This window comes from Lactuca serriola, chromosome 6 (genome assembly GCF_051521515.1).
Source record: "Lactuca serriola cultivar US96UC23 chromosome 6, Lser_US96UC23_V15, whole genome shotgun sequence".
NCBI lineage: Eukaryota > Viridiplantae > Streptophyta > Magnoliopsida > Asterales > Asteraceae > Lactuca > Lactuca serriola.
The window spans coordinates 3,740,588-3,755,020 of record NC_136413.1 but is presented as its reverse complement, the minus strand read 5'-3'; the positions used below and the strand labels follow the sequence as shown (position 1 = coordinate 3,755,020).

Sequence of the window (14,433 nt, the reverse complement as noted above, 5' to 3'; positions counted from 1 at the left end):
CTACCGCACCAGCTCATTCCCCTTAGCTGAAGAGGCAGGGGCGGATCCAAGGGGATCTCGGGGTAGCCCGGGATACCCCTCAAATTTTTTTCGGTAGTGTAATTTTTGTTTACGTATCCCTCAAAAAAAAATCGGTATAGTGTATATATATGCATCCATCCACTTATAAACACAAACAAACAATTGTTCTACTGGTTAAGGTGTTGGCTTATTCAAGCAAAGGTCTCGAGTTCTATTCTTGTTTCTTACATATTCTTTGTTTATTTTTGTTTTATTTTCCTAGCTATTCTATCCCACATCGCTAAAAACGTGTAAACTCGGTCATTTTTTTATATTATATAAACTTGTTATGCTCATGCTTTATTTGATATCTACTTTGAGTCCCACATCGATTCAAGTATCAAAATATACTTCAACTTCATGTTTATATAACAAGACTTGAGGTTAGCTAAGGATTCGATTAAGATTTTGTAACATCCGGACTCCCATGTATCTTATTTTATGCTTTAATATTGAGTTTTTTGAGAGAGACTCGGCGAGTAGGCGCTCAGACTCGTCGAGTAAGAGTGCGGATGGTCAAACTGATTTAATGGCGGACTCGGCGAGTCCATTCGTAGACTTGGCAAGTCCACGCTGTTTAATGAAACTCTAATCCCCAGGGTTTGAGACCTATTTAAAGGGGCTTATAGCCACCATTTGCGGCTACCAGACCCCTGAGAGGAACCCTAAGAGATCCAGAGCGTTTGTGAGGAAGAAAAGGTCATTTTTGATCTTTGTGTGGGTGTTTTTGCAAGAAGAAGGTGGCCAAGGAAATAGGGATCTAAAGAGGGCGATATTCTGTGGATTTCAGAGGCTAGGAACTTCATTATGAGGTATATATTTCAATCCTTATTCAGTTTGGTGTTAATCCTTGAGAGTTAGGGTTTCTAGCCCCTTTAGAGCATGGAATGTGGTGCAATTGGTCCCTTCTTGTGTTGAGACTTTGGATCTGGATCCAAAGTGGTCCAGAGACCTTAACTCCTCGATCTTTATGAGTGTTATTGGGAGATAAGAGCTTGGGATGGCATATTGGGTCCATTTCTTCAAATAGAGTCATTAGGTCTTTGCACGGGCATCAAGATCCAAACTTTACGTGTTTATTTTGCTTAAGGAGGCCAGATCTATGGGTTAGAGGAACGGATCTGACCTCAGAAGGTCATTTGAGTTTGAGCATGGCTTGAACTCGCCGAGTTCAAGAGCAGACTCGGCGAGTAAGATGGGTTTTCCCCATAAATCACACAGATGGTAACTCGCTGAGTTGGGGAAGTGACTCGGTGAGTCATTTGGGATTTTGAGGACGTGAGTTCATGGCTGAACTCACCGAGTCACAATAGTGCACTCGGCGAGTCTGGTCAAAAGGTTAACCGTTGACTTTTGTTGACTTTTTGGGTTTGGTCAACTTGAGAGTATTTGAGCCTTAAGAGGGGTAAAATGGTCTTTTACCCTCTTGAGAGTGCTAAGAGAGGGAATGGTCTAGCCTTGGGAAATGTGTTGATGCCGAGTGTTTATTTTCGTATGATTAGGCGGAGGCTAGATCCTATTTCACGGAGACCAAGATTTCCGAGTTACCGAGTTACACGAGGTGAGTCTTCTCACTATACGTTACCTAGAGTGGTAGTTATGTGTTGACCAGAGGGTCTTATGTGCTATGTATGTGATTATGTGTTATGTGATATATGTATGTTATATGATTGTACAGACCAGACCGGAGGGTCCAACAAGCTACGGAACTGGAGGGTCCAACGAGCTACGGGACTGGAGGGTCCCGCTGAGACGCATCGAACGGAGGGTCGTACAGTAGCCTCGAGTGGCGTATGTGTTGTATGTGGTATTTTGGGGAACTCACTAAGCATTTATGCTTACAGTTGTTGTGTTATGTGTTTTAGGTATTAGCGAGGACCGTGGAAAGGCGTCGGCGTGAACCGTACCCACAGAGGGGAGATTTGATTTGTGATCTTGGGATATGTGTGATTTGATAACTATTGTGGAATACTTTTTGAGGATGTTTTATATTTAAAAAATTGGTTGTTGAAAAATGAAAATTTTGTTTTAAAAATCGCGTCGTTACAGATTTGGGTTTAAAACCGAAACTGCACCCGGGAAACCCAAGTACCCCGGGAAAAAAATTAGGTTACCCTAAAAAAAATTGGGATACCCATTTACTTTGATCCTGGCTCCGCCATTGTGAATAGGTACCTGAAACCAAAACTACAAAATATAAGCACGAAGCTTAGTAAGTTCCTCCATCGTACCACATACCATACAATCACATAACATACATATTGTCGGGCAATTCTGGGGTGCCCGACCTACCCGGTACGGCCATTCTGGTGTGCCGACATACCCATGCCGACCTACCCGTACGGCCATTCTGGGGTGCCGACATTACCATGCCGACCTACCCGTACGGCCATTCTGGGGTGCCGACCTACCCATGCGACCATTCTGGGGTGACGTCCTACCCATGCGGCCATTCTAGGGTGTTGTCCTACCTGTGTCAAGCCATTCTGGGGTGCTGACCTGCCCGTCGGTCCTAATAACCGACCCTCGGGGACTATTCCACCCCTTTTTGGTACTATCACATATATCATAACATAAACATATTATCAGACATATCTGAGGTGTCCGAACTACCCTTCGGTCCTAACAACCGAACTTGGGGACTATTCCCCTCCTACTACCACTATCACATATAAAATATCATGCCAGCATATAAACATATCATTACATATTGTCAGACATATCTGGGGTGTCTGACCTACCCTTCAGTCCTAACAATCGAGTTCTACTACTATCACATATAACATATCATGCCAGCATATAACATATCAGGTAGTAGCAAACCTAGATGATATCACAAAGACAATCATCTAACATACAACTCCTACTGGTGGGTCGGCATTGTGGCCGTAGACCCACCGCTACTGGAAGGTAACTCACCTCGTAGTTGTTGAACTGTGCGGGAATCCTCTGACTGCTGCCACTGCTGCTCCGGAAATCCTCCGGCTATAATTCCCACAAAACACTTAGTCATACACTGCTAACTGTTCTTAGGGTAAAATGTCCATTTTACCCCTGACCAAGTCAAAGTCAAAGTCAACTTCCAGCTGACCTGACTCGCCGAGTTAGCTCGCCAACTCGCCGAGTCCCTATCCCTTTACTCGTCCTCATCCATGACCCTACTCGTCGAGTTGGGCCGTCAACTCGATGAGTTCTTCTCTTATATGAACATCACATGAAAACTCATCCGACTCGCCGAGTTGATGAACAACTTGTTGAGTTCACCTTCATCCGATGAACAAGTTTTGTCCTCGACTCGCCGAGTTGATGAACAACTCGTCGAGTTCTTCTTCATCCTTAAGAAGATTGCCTTGGACTCGTTGAGTCTGCTCATGCACTCGCCGAGTCTTATGAATTTCTAGAACAATGGATTAGTCCAAAACATTGGGTCACTCCCCGGGACTCCCTAAAACCTTTCCACACTCAACTGGGTCCTTTTGACCCTCACTGAATGGGACAAAAACCTTGGACCCGCGCGAGTCCAAGAATGGACTCGTCGAGTCGGTCACATCCCTTCACTAGAACTTCGATTTCTGATGTACAACCCTTGATCAAAAGATAGATCTATGCTTCTACAATCGATCTAGCACGTAAAGTTACAATCTTTACGTGCTTACATGGGACTTTGAGCTCAAAAGGTCCTAAAACAAGCTCTTACAATGCATGGGGACTTTCTTTGAGTGCAAGAGCCACTCCTTTCTGCCTTGAAACCCCTCTTAGGACCTAGATCTGAAACATCAACCCCCAACCATGCTTGCAAACATGGTTGGTGACCAAAATGGCTTAGAAAAGCCCTAAAACTCCACAAAATGGGATCTATCTAAAGAGCAAACAAGGTATAGACTTTATACCTTCTGAAGACTGCAAATGATGTTCAAAATCGGATCCCTCAAGCCTCCTCTTGATCCTTCAAGCTTTTCCTTCCTTCCTTGGATCACAAAATCACCAAAATCACTCCAAATGCCTTAGATTGCTTTAATAACGGCTAGGGTTTGCTATGGGGGTCTTCTGGGAGCAAATGGGACGAAGGAGGCCGAGTTAAGGTGTTTAAATAGGGTGCAAACCCTCGGATTAGGGTTTTTGTCCAGACAGGGCCTACTCGCCGAGCCCGGGACTCGACTCGTCGTGTCCACAACTTAAACTTCGCGTCTCATCCCGCTTCAACTCGGCAAGTTGGTCCTTCAATTCGCCGAGTCCAAGGCCAAAATGCAAAATATTTGAAAGAAGAGAATACGTACCAAGAACCAGGTGCTACAAATGAGATAGAGAAAGTAGAGAGAGATGATGGTGTGGGTTAGTAAAACCAATTAAACAACTCATTGAAGAGAGAGTGGTTACCGACAGTAACTCTATTGCTAATTAAGATTCTACCTTGATTGTTTTGTATTTTTTTTTAATTGAATGGGTTGAGTGAGTTGAAAAAGATAAAAAAAAAATGAAAGAGAAAAACTGATGTGGCAATGGGTTCAGTGGGTTGGGAGGGAATGACTCTCTCCTCCCTTACTATCAATCATCATCGGCGTTACTCTTTTTACCATCGTTGATACTAGCCTTCTTTAAACATGTTCATACCACCTCAATCGTTTTTTCCTAAACTTTTTTTAAACATCAAGGATTGTGGACATAGCTATTGGCTAATTTAAACAATAAACTTACATGATTTTTTAAGTTATAAAACTTACTAAATTCTTATTATCACATTTTTTTTCCAACTACTAGTGTATAAACTATGATTTATTTTGGATATTCACCCCAATTACCATATTTTCCAAACCAATATCACATAATAACCACAATTTTGTGAGAAAAAAAATAACCATCTTGTTTGAAAAATCTATCAGTTTTTTAATACCATTAAAAAAATTAACTGGTTTTCTAGACATAAAATTTGTTCTATTAAAATTGATTTTGTAGAATTTCCGAACATCTTTAACTTTTCTGAACTTAGTGAGATTTCTTTTTTTTTTCTTTGACATAAAGCATTATCAAAATTTATTTTTTCTGATTTTTCAAAATGTATCCTTATTTGCAGAACTACCTTTGTGGAAAAGGTAGGAACATGTACAAAAATTAAATATTTCATGTCTATTTAAGCATATTGTTTTATGTGATATTGGATGCACATTCCAAAAGTCCAGATTTCTTATAATAACATAAAATAGTTTATGTAATGTAAAGGTGTAGAATTTTATACCGTTGTTTCCAAATTTTTCGGTTGAGTTATATCAAGATATTTCATTGGTTAACACAATTTGTCACAAGGGAGTTGCATGCCAAAGACGTGCACTACATAGTCTAGAAGAACGACTCCAAGAGCGAGTGAAATTGTGTCTTATCGACAGAATTGTCTGAAATACAATCTTGTGGGCATAAAATGATCATCAAATAAAGAGATACAGTTTTATCAACAAATACTCCACAATAACTAAAATGCGAACTACAAAAATTGACTCCGAATGGAAGAGTTCTTCACGAGTATGTTCTTACATATCATTTGGTATACGATTGCAAAAATATTAGAAATGTCAAAAGAAAAAAGAAAAAAAAAATTGGTTAACCGACTTAAAACTTTTGAATGGTAGAAGAGATAACAAGGTTACAAAAGATTTACGAATTTGTACCTATTAGTTAATTTGATGACAACTTGAGTGAAAATTTATCGGAAATAAATCTTTCATGCGACTTTTCATCATCCAAGAAGTTGTTCATTCCTGAATTTTTATAAAAATTGTTATCAAAGAAGCACATGTTCTTTATAAGGAAAACATTGTAAAAAAATATGCATTTGGGATACACACGCAAAAGATTAGTCTCTCGGTCGATGAACACTCACGTGAAGGATTGGTCTCCAACACACTTTCACCTGAGTGATCCTAAATAAATAATGTTTTTTTGGAGCATCTTCTAGGACGGATGGGATGATCACGTGAGCTTCAAGACAGGGTGAAAAAATGTTAAGAGTCACATTTACTCTTGCTATTTCTTTTAGTTTAATGATCACTCGAATACAAACAGAGGAATAATAGAAAGATACGACTCTATTTAGTAACAGGTTCTTCAAATTGGGAACATGATCATGCTAATGTGGTCATAATTTCCAAATTGGGAACAGGTTCTTCTATTTTGAATGAACTTTTAATGAAAATCTACTAACATATGCATACATTTTTCAAAATCATGATGCCATTAGTCTCACATAATTTAAATAGGGTCCGGGACCCCATATTATCATTTTCAAAACAATAATACATTTCTAAAATTTATAATTTTCAACATGGTGGTATATATTATTAGCATATGGTTGACATATATTGATAAAAATTCAATTCAACAGATCACTAACAATATCCCTTTTTTTTGGGTTATATATTAAAACATGCTTAAAACTTTTTACTCGGAAACAATGCACAACTTAGATTCTTTTACGCCAATAAACATGTTAAACACAAGACATGTAAACATTGGCATTGTTCATGCTTCTATTTACATGGTGTTACTAAAAAATAATAAATAAAGTGAAAACCAAACAAGAAAATAAGCACCAATCCATGTTTTACTAACACATCATACCTTTAAAATAGGTAAACAACAATCCAAAAACACCAACATATATCATTATCATTAGAGTTTATAAAATGAAAACTACTAGAACCAAAAACATCATCCCAACATATATAAATAAAAGACATCAAAAGGGAAACAAGTTTTTATTAACCTGTTTCAAACTTCTTGCCCATCTTTAACTTCTGACACACTCCCCGAATTCGAAACATTCTACACAAAAATTTTTAAATAAAAAAGGTCAATGGTCAAACCAGATAAGATGAAAAGTCAAGTCAATCAAACCTTGCATTGGAGGCTGGATATCGTTGACCTCAATATCTGATCCCCAACAACCGATCTAAGCTTCTTAATAAACTCTTCTCGACTCATTTTTTTCGCCTAAATATATTCACCACCAAAATAGATTTTAAACACTTTCTTTTGTATAAAAAGTAACAAAAATACAAAACATACCCTAAAAGATTCATACAAAATATGCACCAATCTCATATGATCAGGTTCAACTTTAGCAGAAACTGCTTCAAACAACATAGAAAATGGCATCCATGGTGATTTAGGATCTTTAGCTGTGCTTGAACCAACACTAGGAATAGGAACCTTCTCCTGAGGTGGGGAGTTTTTCCCCTGAAAATAATAATTTATAATTCAAATTAAAACTTTTTACATGAATGATTAAAAAATAACAAGATAAAGAAACTTACTGGTGTACTCGAAGAGGTATTATGTTGATCATGAGTTGTAGTGACTCTTGACATATCAAGCCTACTTTCTTCAACAACAGCATTCCCTAAAAGAAAAAAGAAAAAAGTTGTTAAAAAATTGTGATAAAAAAGGGGTAGAAGATGAAGCTACCTTTGAGAGTTGGAGGCATCTTGAAAGCAACTGTACATTCAGGGAAGATGTGTGTGTTGACATCCATGTTCCAGATTATATAAGAATTTGGATTCTGTGAATCATCAACTCCAGTATCAAAACATGGATCACTCGCATGAAACTGTTTTGATCCAATTTCAACAACTTCTGAATTCCCCAAAATCACACGACATAAAACCATATGTTTTACCCCATTTTCGTCAACATCACATAACATAGCACTGTAAAAAATATATATTTAAACAAAGCTCATAACTAATCAAATAGCAAATTACATTTTGGGTCCCTGTGTATAGCCGGTTTTGGCAATTTTGGTCCTTCTTTGAGGTTTTTGTAACATTTTTTGCCTGTTCCAGAAAAATGACTATTTTTGGGACCAAATTACAAATATCACAGACCAAAAAATAGTCATTTATTTGAAACAGGGAACAAAAAGTTACAAGAACTTCAAAAGAGGACCAAATTTGAAAAAGATCAGCTAACTCAGGGACCAGAAGTGTAATAATCTTAACCAAGTGAAAGCTAACAAGCAAGAAAGTTGTGATCTTTATTGAAACCTTTTGTGGGCAGATTGAACAGCTGCCAGGTGGACACCATAACCATAAGGCCCAAGCTTTGGCCCATTGTGAGCATAAAACAGAACGCCAGATGGCGCATCCCCATTGGCTACACACCAAGCATACACCACATTTGCCTTTCCACGAAGCTTTTGTGTGATTTCAACCTGTGTCTGAAAAAGCTTCTGTCTTGCTTCCATGAAACTTCCGGAACATTTCTTGACATCAAAAATGTCAACTTTCAAATCTTGACCAATCCCCGTCACAAACATGTTTCTAGCCGTTTCAACATCAACATTCCCACAGATCGTTTCAGAAATCGGGGATGCGTACTCATCACTCTTTTGAGGGGCATTTTCGTCATTTACACCTTGACCTTCCTGGTCAACCTTGATCCTCTTCACGTTTGACTCGTCCATGCATTCCTCAAACTTATTGTTAAGCTCAATCTCCAAATGCAACTTAATTTCAGGAGCCACAGAAGACGACTCAGCAAGATCCACATCATCATGATTCCCGTGACAGGTGGAATGAGATTCCGGAAAGACGCAATTACCCCCGTCATCAATCCAAGCAATCGGCTTTTGGGCCCCGGTTTTCAAATCAATCTGAATCATGTACAAAATCTGTAACATGAAATGACTCCCATTAACCTTCACTTCAATTGCAGCCTTCTTAGAACGAAAATCGTCTTTGACCAAGTCAATGACTTCTTGTGAAAAGTCAACCCATTGACCATCTTGGGAATACAGTAGACGTTGTGGTAGTCCACTCTTGATGAAATTTGAGTAGTTTTTGAGCAAAGTTTTTCTTGAACAGGATCCACATTTGTTTTTGCATTCAGTTGATCTTTTCCTCTTTCCAAGCTTTTGAATTGTGGGCCTAAAAGTCAAAGACTTGCTGTTGACTATTTGGGTTTTGAATTGATTTTGGGTTCCTATTTTCCTTTTTGAATCAAGAATCACTCTTCGACCATTTGCTGAGACTTTCACTATCTTTGATGCCATGTTGTTGTTATCTACACAAGGTTAATCCTATTTACACTGGTCAACCTAAAAGTCAACTAATTTGTACATTCTACTAAAACTAGGTGATGAAGAAATTGCATGTCCTGCAAAATGAGGTCAGAAATAAAAAAAAAAACATGTAAACAATTTAAGGGTGTGTAGAATTTTAGAAAAACATCGTATGAACAAAATGTGTTGAAAACATATCTATTGTATAGGCATTCATAAACAGTTATTTGTTTCTTTATTTTTATTGGATTAATTTTCTTGATCTTCTTCATTATTGATCTTTATGTTCTTCAACCACCTCTAACACCACCATCTGCCACCACTAACACAACCTTTTTTACAACCTTTAGCACCATTTAAACATAAATCGTGAATATAAAACCAAGAGGTGAGATCAAGAAAACAAAAACTTTGAGAAAACAAAACTCAATGGATTTAGTATAGTCAAATATACATTAGAGTACATGGTTGAAAATCAAAATAGTATTTGGAAAATGTATGGTTTAAATAGCTACTTCAAGAAATACATATAACTATTTGACAAACATAAAAAAAAATAACTTTAAAACTACAAAAGAAAAATAAAAAATAAAAAAAGGGGAAGAGATAAACAAAACCTATTGAAATCATACCATGTTTAGAAATCATCTCCACTTCCTTATTATGCCGCCATCTCCCTACCATTGCTTGATGTCGACAAATTCCTAATACTATCATAATAGTAATTACACCTCTAATCAAATACTACACTAAAACATATATCTTTCATCAGAAATCAAAGCTAAGAAAATACACACATTTCAAATTATCAGTTCAGCGTTATGTTTCTATCAAGAATGTACTTGATATAAACTCATGCATACTTGCATACACATTCAAAAAAGAGTGCACGTTTGAACAAATAAGCTACATTTTATCTTCAAAACCCACAAGACTTATTTTCATTCTGCAAAAATAAGGGGATAAATGCATATACCAAGAAGTAAATTTGAAAAACCTTTTGAAAAAATATGATCACAAAAATATTTTTCATTACAAGTTAGAGGTTTGTATCCTGCTGAGTTTGGCACATGATTCAGTTGCTTCTCAGTCAAGTATACCTCTTCTCCAAAGAAAACCCTTTCCAAAAAACAGAAACTCATGAGCTGCCAAAAGAAGCTCTAAACATGCAGTTTAGAGTCTCATATGATGATTTTTATCAAGCATGTTAAGTATATGTCCTTTTTCTCATACATTTGTGAACCCACACTTGTTTATTTTCAAAAGATCGAGAAATATAGAGACAAAAACCTAGAAATAAGAGTTTGATGACGACAAAATCGCTAGACAATTTCAAATTTTACAAAATCTCAAATCATACGCTTTGATCAAAATCAAAAAAGATGATCTGCATACAGCTGATAAACGGACATACTTCGAATTCAAATAAACTTTTGTCATCGGACCTCAAAAATCTCAGATTGACCTTAAAACTATTTTAGTTCCGATGAAAATGAAAAAAAGGTACTTTTGCATAAATCAAAGAGCACACCAACAAATCCATTCAAATACTACCAAAAAGCAAAAAATTAACACCGATCCACCTAAAGCCCCAGAAACAAACACGAATATAAACTTACCCTTGTAAAGAACAGAAAATTAACTATATAGCCTGGGGTAAAATCACCAAATTTAGATAGGATTTGATGAGCAGATCAATCAATTGATAGATCGATCGGTGTTTATTCCAGTCGCCGTCTCTGAAGGGCTCAAAAATGTTGGGTTTTGGGCAAAAGAGGAAGAGACGGCGACGTTATAGAGGCGATGACTTTGGCGTTCATAGAGAGATTTTTATATATGGGTGTGAATTGGTTGAAAGATTTTTGCTTGGCGAAAAAGAAAATATGAGAGAGATTAAAGGTCGGCGAGATTCGTAATGGGGTTTCTAAGAAGGGGGAGATGGGGGAGGAAGGAACGTATGATATCACATGGAGTCTAGGGTTAAAGATAAGCTTGAAAGTCAAATCGGAAGGATAATTTTGTCCTCTTCGGATACAACTTTTTTATTCCATTATAAAATAATTAATATTAAAATATTAAATATAATTATTTAGGGCTCAACACCATATAAATTAAATTGAAGTTTGGGTTCGATTTTAGGTTAAGAAGATGGTTTCATTTATAATTCGGCGTGATCACTAGAGCATCGAGAGGGCCTTTCTTTATAACACAAACCATCAAGACCTTACTTATTGGGATATTCGTGTTCACTAAAACTGAAATATCGATAATAAGGTTGCATATATCATTCGATAATTAAATAAAATCAAAAACATAATAAAAGTTAATAGATATACAGAATGTATAATGACTGACTATATCTTAAATTACGTGTAAAATACTCGTGGTTGTTTTGTTCGTTGATGAAAGACAAGAATAGTAACAAGATAGATCGCTCCAGACGTATGGTGTCAAAATGTTGGGCTAACCAATGATAAATGAATCTCGTGCATCATGAGAAGTAACATAACCTACTCGTGGTTGTTTTGTTCGTTGATGAAAGACAAGAATAGTAACAAGATAGATCGCTCCAGACGTATAGTGTCAAAATGTTGGGCTGACCAATGATAAATGAATCTCGTGCATCAGGAGAAGTAACATAACCTAGCAGTATGTTAACTTGATATGTGGCGTTCAACCTTACTACTACACCTACATGTTGTTTCCTCCGACTTAAACTAATAATATCATGGATAAAAGCATAGGAACCCCGAGAGATCGACTATCATTTACACAACCATTTCAATCAACAAATTTTTTCACATTTGAAAATTAAAAATACAAATTTGTAATAACAAGCATATGTCTCCCCATGCCCTTAAGATTAAAGGGATAATATGTTTCATCATAAAACAATGTTGTTTTGAGAAATTTTATAATTGAAAAAAATATGGTGGATATGTGTTGTTGACTTTCTAAACTAATCGTTCCTTGCTCATGAACAAATATAAGAGAATGTAATTGAAGAAATAAATGTAATCTAACAATATTTTTGTGTATTTGCAATAGATGTTCTAATATATTTCTTAATATGTTTAATGTTTAAATTAGCAAATCAAAATCCTAACATAGTTCTTTCTAGGGCTATCAAATATGTACCACGGAAAACCAACCAACATCTTACCAACCGAACCAAGAAAATTGGTTCCCAATATATTTGGTAGCTAATATGTTTGGTTGGTAGTACCGTACCAATTTAGTAAACTTGGTACAGTAATGGTATTAAATTTTAATTACCACGGTATTACCGTACCAACCAATTTATATATATATATATATATATATATATATATATATATATATATATATATATATAAACGAAATCATATTTTTATATGTCAAGTGTACTATTTATGATTTTAAAAAGTATGATATTAGACATTAGACTTAGTCAATAGTTATTACCACATTAGATTAAAAACTAAAAAGTTACTTATTACATTTATTAGTAACTATAATAGTTAATTTACTACTTTATATTACTAGATGAGAAAAGTGTCTCGTATCATTACTAGTATTTAACTATTGCAATTGAAAATTAAAACAAAGTTGGTAATATATTATTACCAATGTGTACCAACCAAACAAGTTGGTACCAAATATAGTTAGTACGGTACTGGTAGCAAAAAATTTATACAAACTATAGTTGGTACGGTACACGGTTTGAGTAAAAATCAATTGGTACCGTACCATGTTCAGCTCTAGTTCTTTCTATATCAATAAGAAAATCACATATTTTTCTATTTAGATCATATATTTCATCGATATTCAATACGTATTAATAAATATAATGTAACTAATTAGGAATTAAGTTTTTGTAGAAAAAAAATTAAAGAAACGTAACTATAAACGTTAATTTTGAGATGTTTTGGTTCCGACTGTAGCATGATAAATTATTAGATGTAAATGCTAACTTGGATGAGTTTTCTTTTGTTGGGATGTTTTTCTATTTATACGACGCATCTGATCTAAGATTTTACGTGAAATTTTTTAAGTAAATAAGATTTTATATTTAGATTAAAGGGATAATATGTTTCTATCATAAAACAATGTTGTGTTTTGAGAAATTTTATAATTGAAAGATATATGGTGGATGTGTGTTATTGACTTTCTAAACTAATCGTTGCTCATGAACAAGTAGGATAGAATGTAACTGAAGAAATAAATGTAATCTATAGCATTTTTGTGTATCTGCAATAGATGTTTTAAATATATTTCTTAATAATTTTAATGTTTAAATTAGCAAATCAAAATCTTAACATGGTTATTTCCATATCAATAAGAAAATCACATATTTTTTTTATTTAGATCATATATTTCCTCAATATTCAATATATATTGATAAATATACTGTAACTAATTGGGAATTAAGTTTTTATAGAAAATATTTGTTAAATAAATGTAACTATGCATGTTAATTTTGATGTTTTGGTTCCGATAAATTATTAGATGTAAATGCTAATTTGGATGAGTTTTTTTTTGTTGAGATGTTTTTCTATTTGTGCAACGCATCTGATCTAAGATTTTACGTGGAATTTTTTAAGTAAATAAGATTCTATATTTAGGATTGACCAATATTGATATAATATGTTTCATGGAGGATTGTTAATGATTTAGGTTATATAGAAGTAAAAGAAGTACATATATTAAGGTGTTATTTTGTAATTTTAGATAAAAAAAAAAGTAATATTATTTTAGAATTATAGTTAGATAAATAAGGTATTTTAAAGGGGAGGGGGGGGGGAATAAAAGAAAGATTTAACCTTGTAGATTCACGTTCAACATCTAATGATGAAGTTTAAAAGGAACTAGGTGTGAGACCGTATATTATACGGGTTGATTAAAACAAAATGTTAATATAAATGATTAAATGGAAAATTTATTTGAATTTGAAATTTGAGATAACTGAAAATTATGAGAAAAAAAAACATGCAAAAAATAAATAAATTAAAATTACGTGTTTAGTTATCAAATTTGTGTACTAAACAGGTAAATTATAACAAAATGTTAAACACAAAGGTTTAAATTGTAAATTTATTTGAAATTGAAATTAAAATTTAGAATTTGAAATTTGAAATTAATAGTCATTATGGTAGGTTTAATTTATGGAAGTTATATTAATGATATATTGGAAATAAAAAATGAAGTAAATGACAAGTGGAAAATAAATATATCTCAAAATTATGACAAAATGACATGTGGCCAATTGAATGAAAGAATGAAATGTGGCAAAACCATTCTTATTTATTAGGGTAGATTTGTTCTTGTGAATCTAAAGAAAGTGA

The 14,433-nt window shown here is 34.9% G+C and overlaps 1 protein-coding gene across 8 annotated transcripts; it reads right to left on the bottom strand.

Moving 5' to 3' along the window:
- Positions 1-6,628: 6,628 nt before the first annotated feature.
- LOC145057981 (inactive poly [ADP-ribose] polymerase RCD1-like) lies at positions 6,629-11,077 on the bottom strand. Of its 8 annotated transcripts, none has more exons than XM_079005899.1 (8): positions 10,729-11,077; positions 9,742-9,858; positions 8,094-9,127; positions 7,516-7,757; positions 7,365-7,450; positions 7,117-7,287; positions 6,946-7,041; positions 6,629-6,873 (listed from the first exon to the last, which is right to left on the bottom strand). In XM_079005899.1, exons 3-8 carry the CDS (start codon positions 9,098-9,100, stop codon positions 6,820-6,822), a joined length of 1,656 nt encoding a protein of 551 aa, XP_078862025.1. In that variant the 5' UTR covers positions 9,101-9,127; positions 9,742-9,858; positions 10,729-11,077; the 3' UTR covers positions 6,629-6,819. The 8 variants fall into 8 exon arrangements, with proteins under 8 accessions (XP_078862025.1, XP_078862018.1, XP_078862026.1 ...); XM_079005892.1 differs by having other exon boundaries at positions 8,094-9,111; XM_079005900.1 differs by having other exon boundaries at positions 9,742-9,853.
- Positions 11,078-14,433: the final 3,356 nt, after the last annotated feature.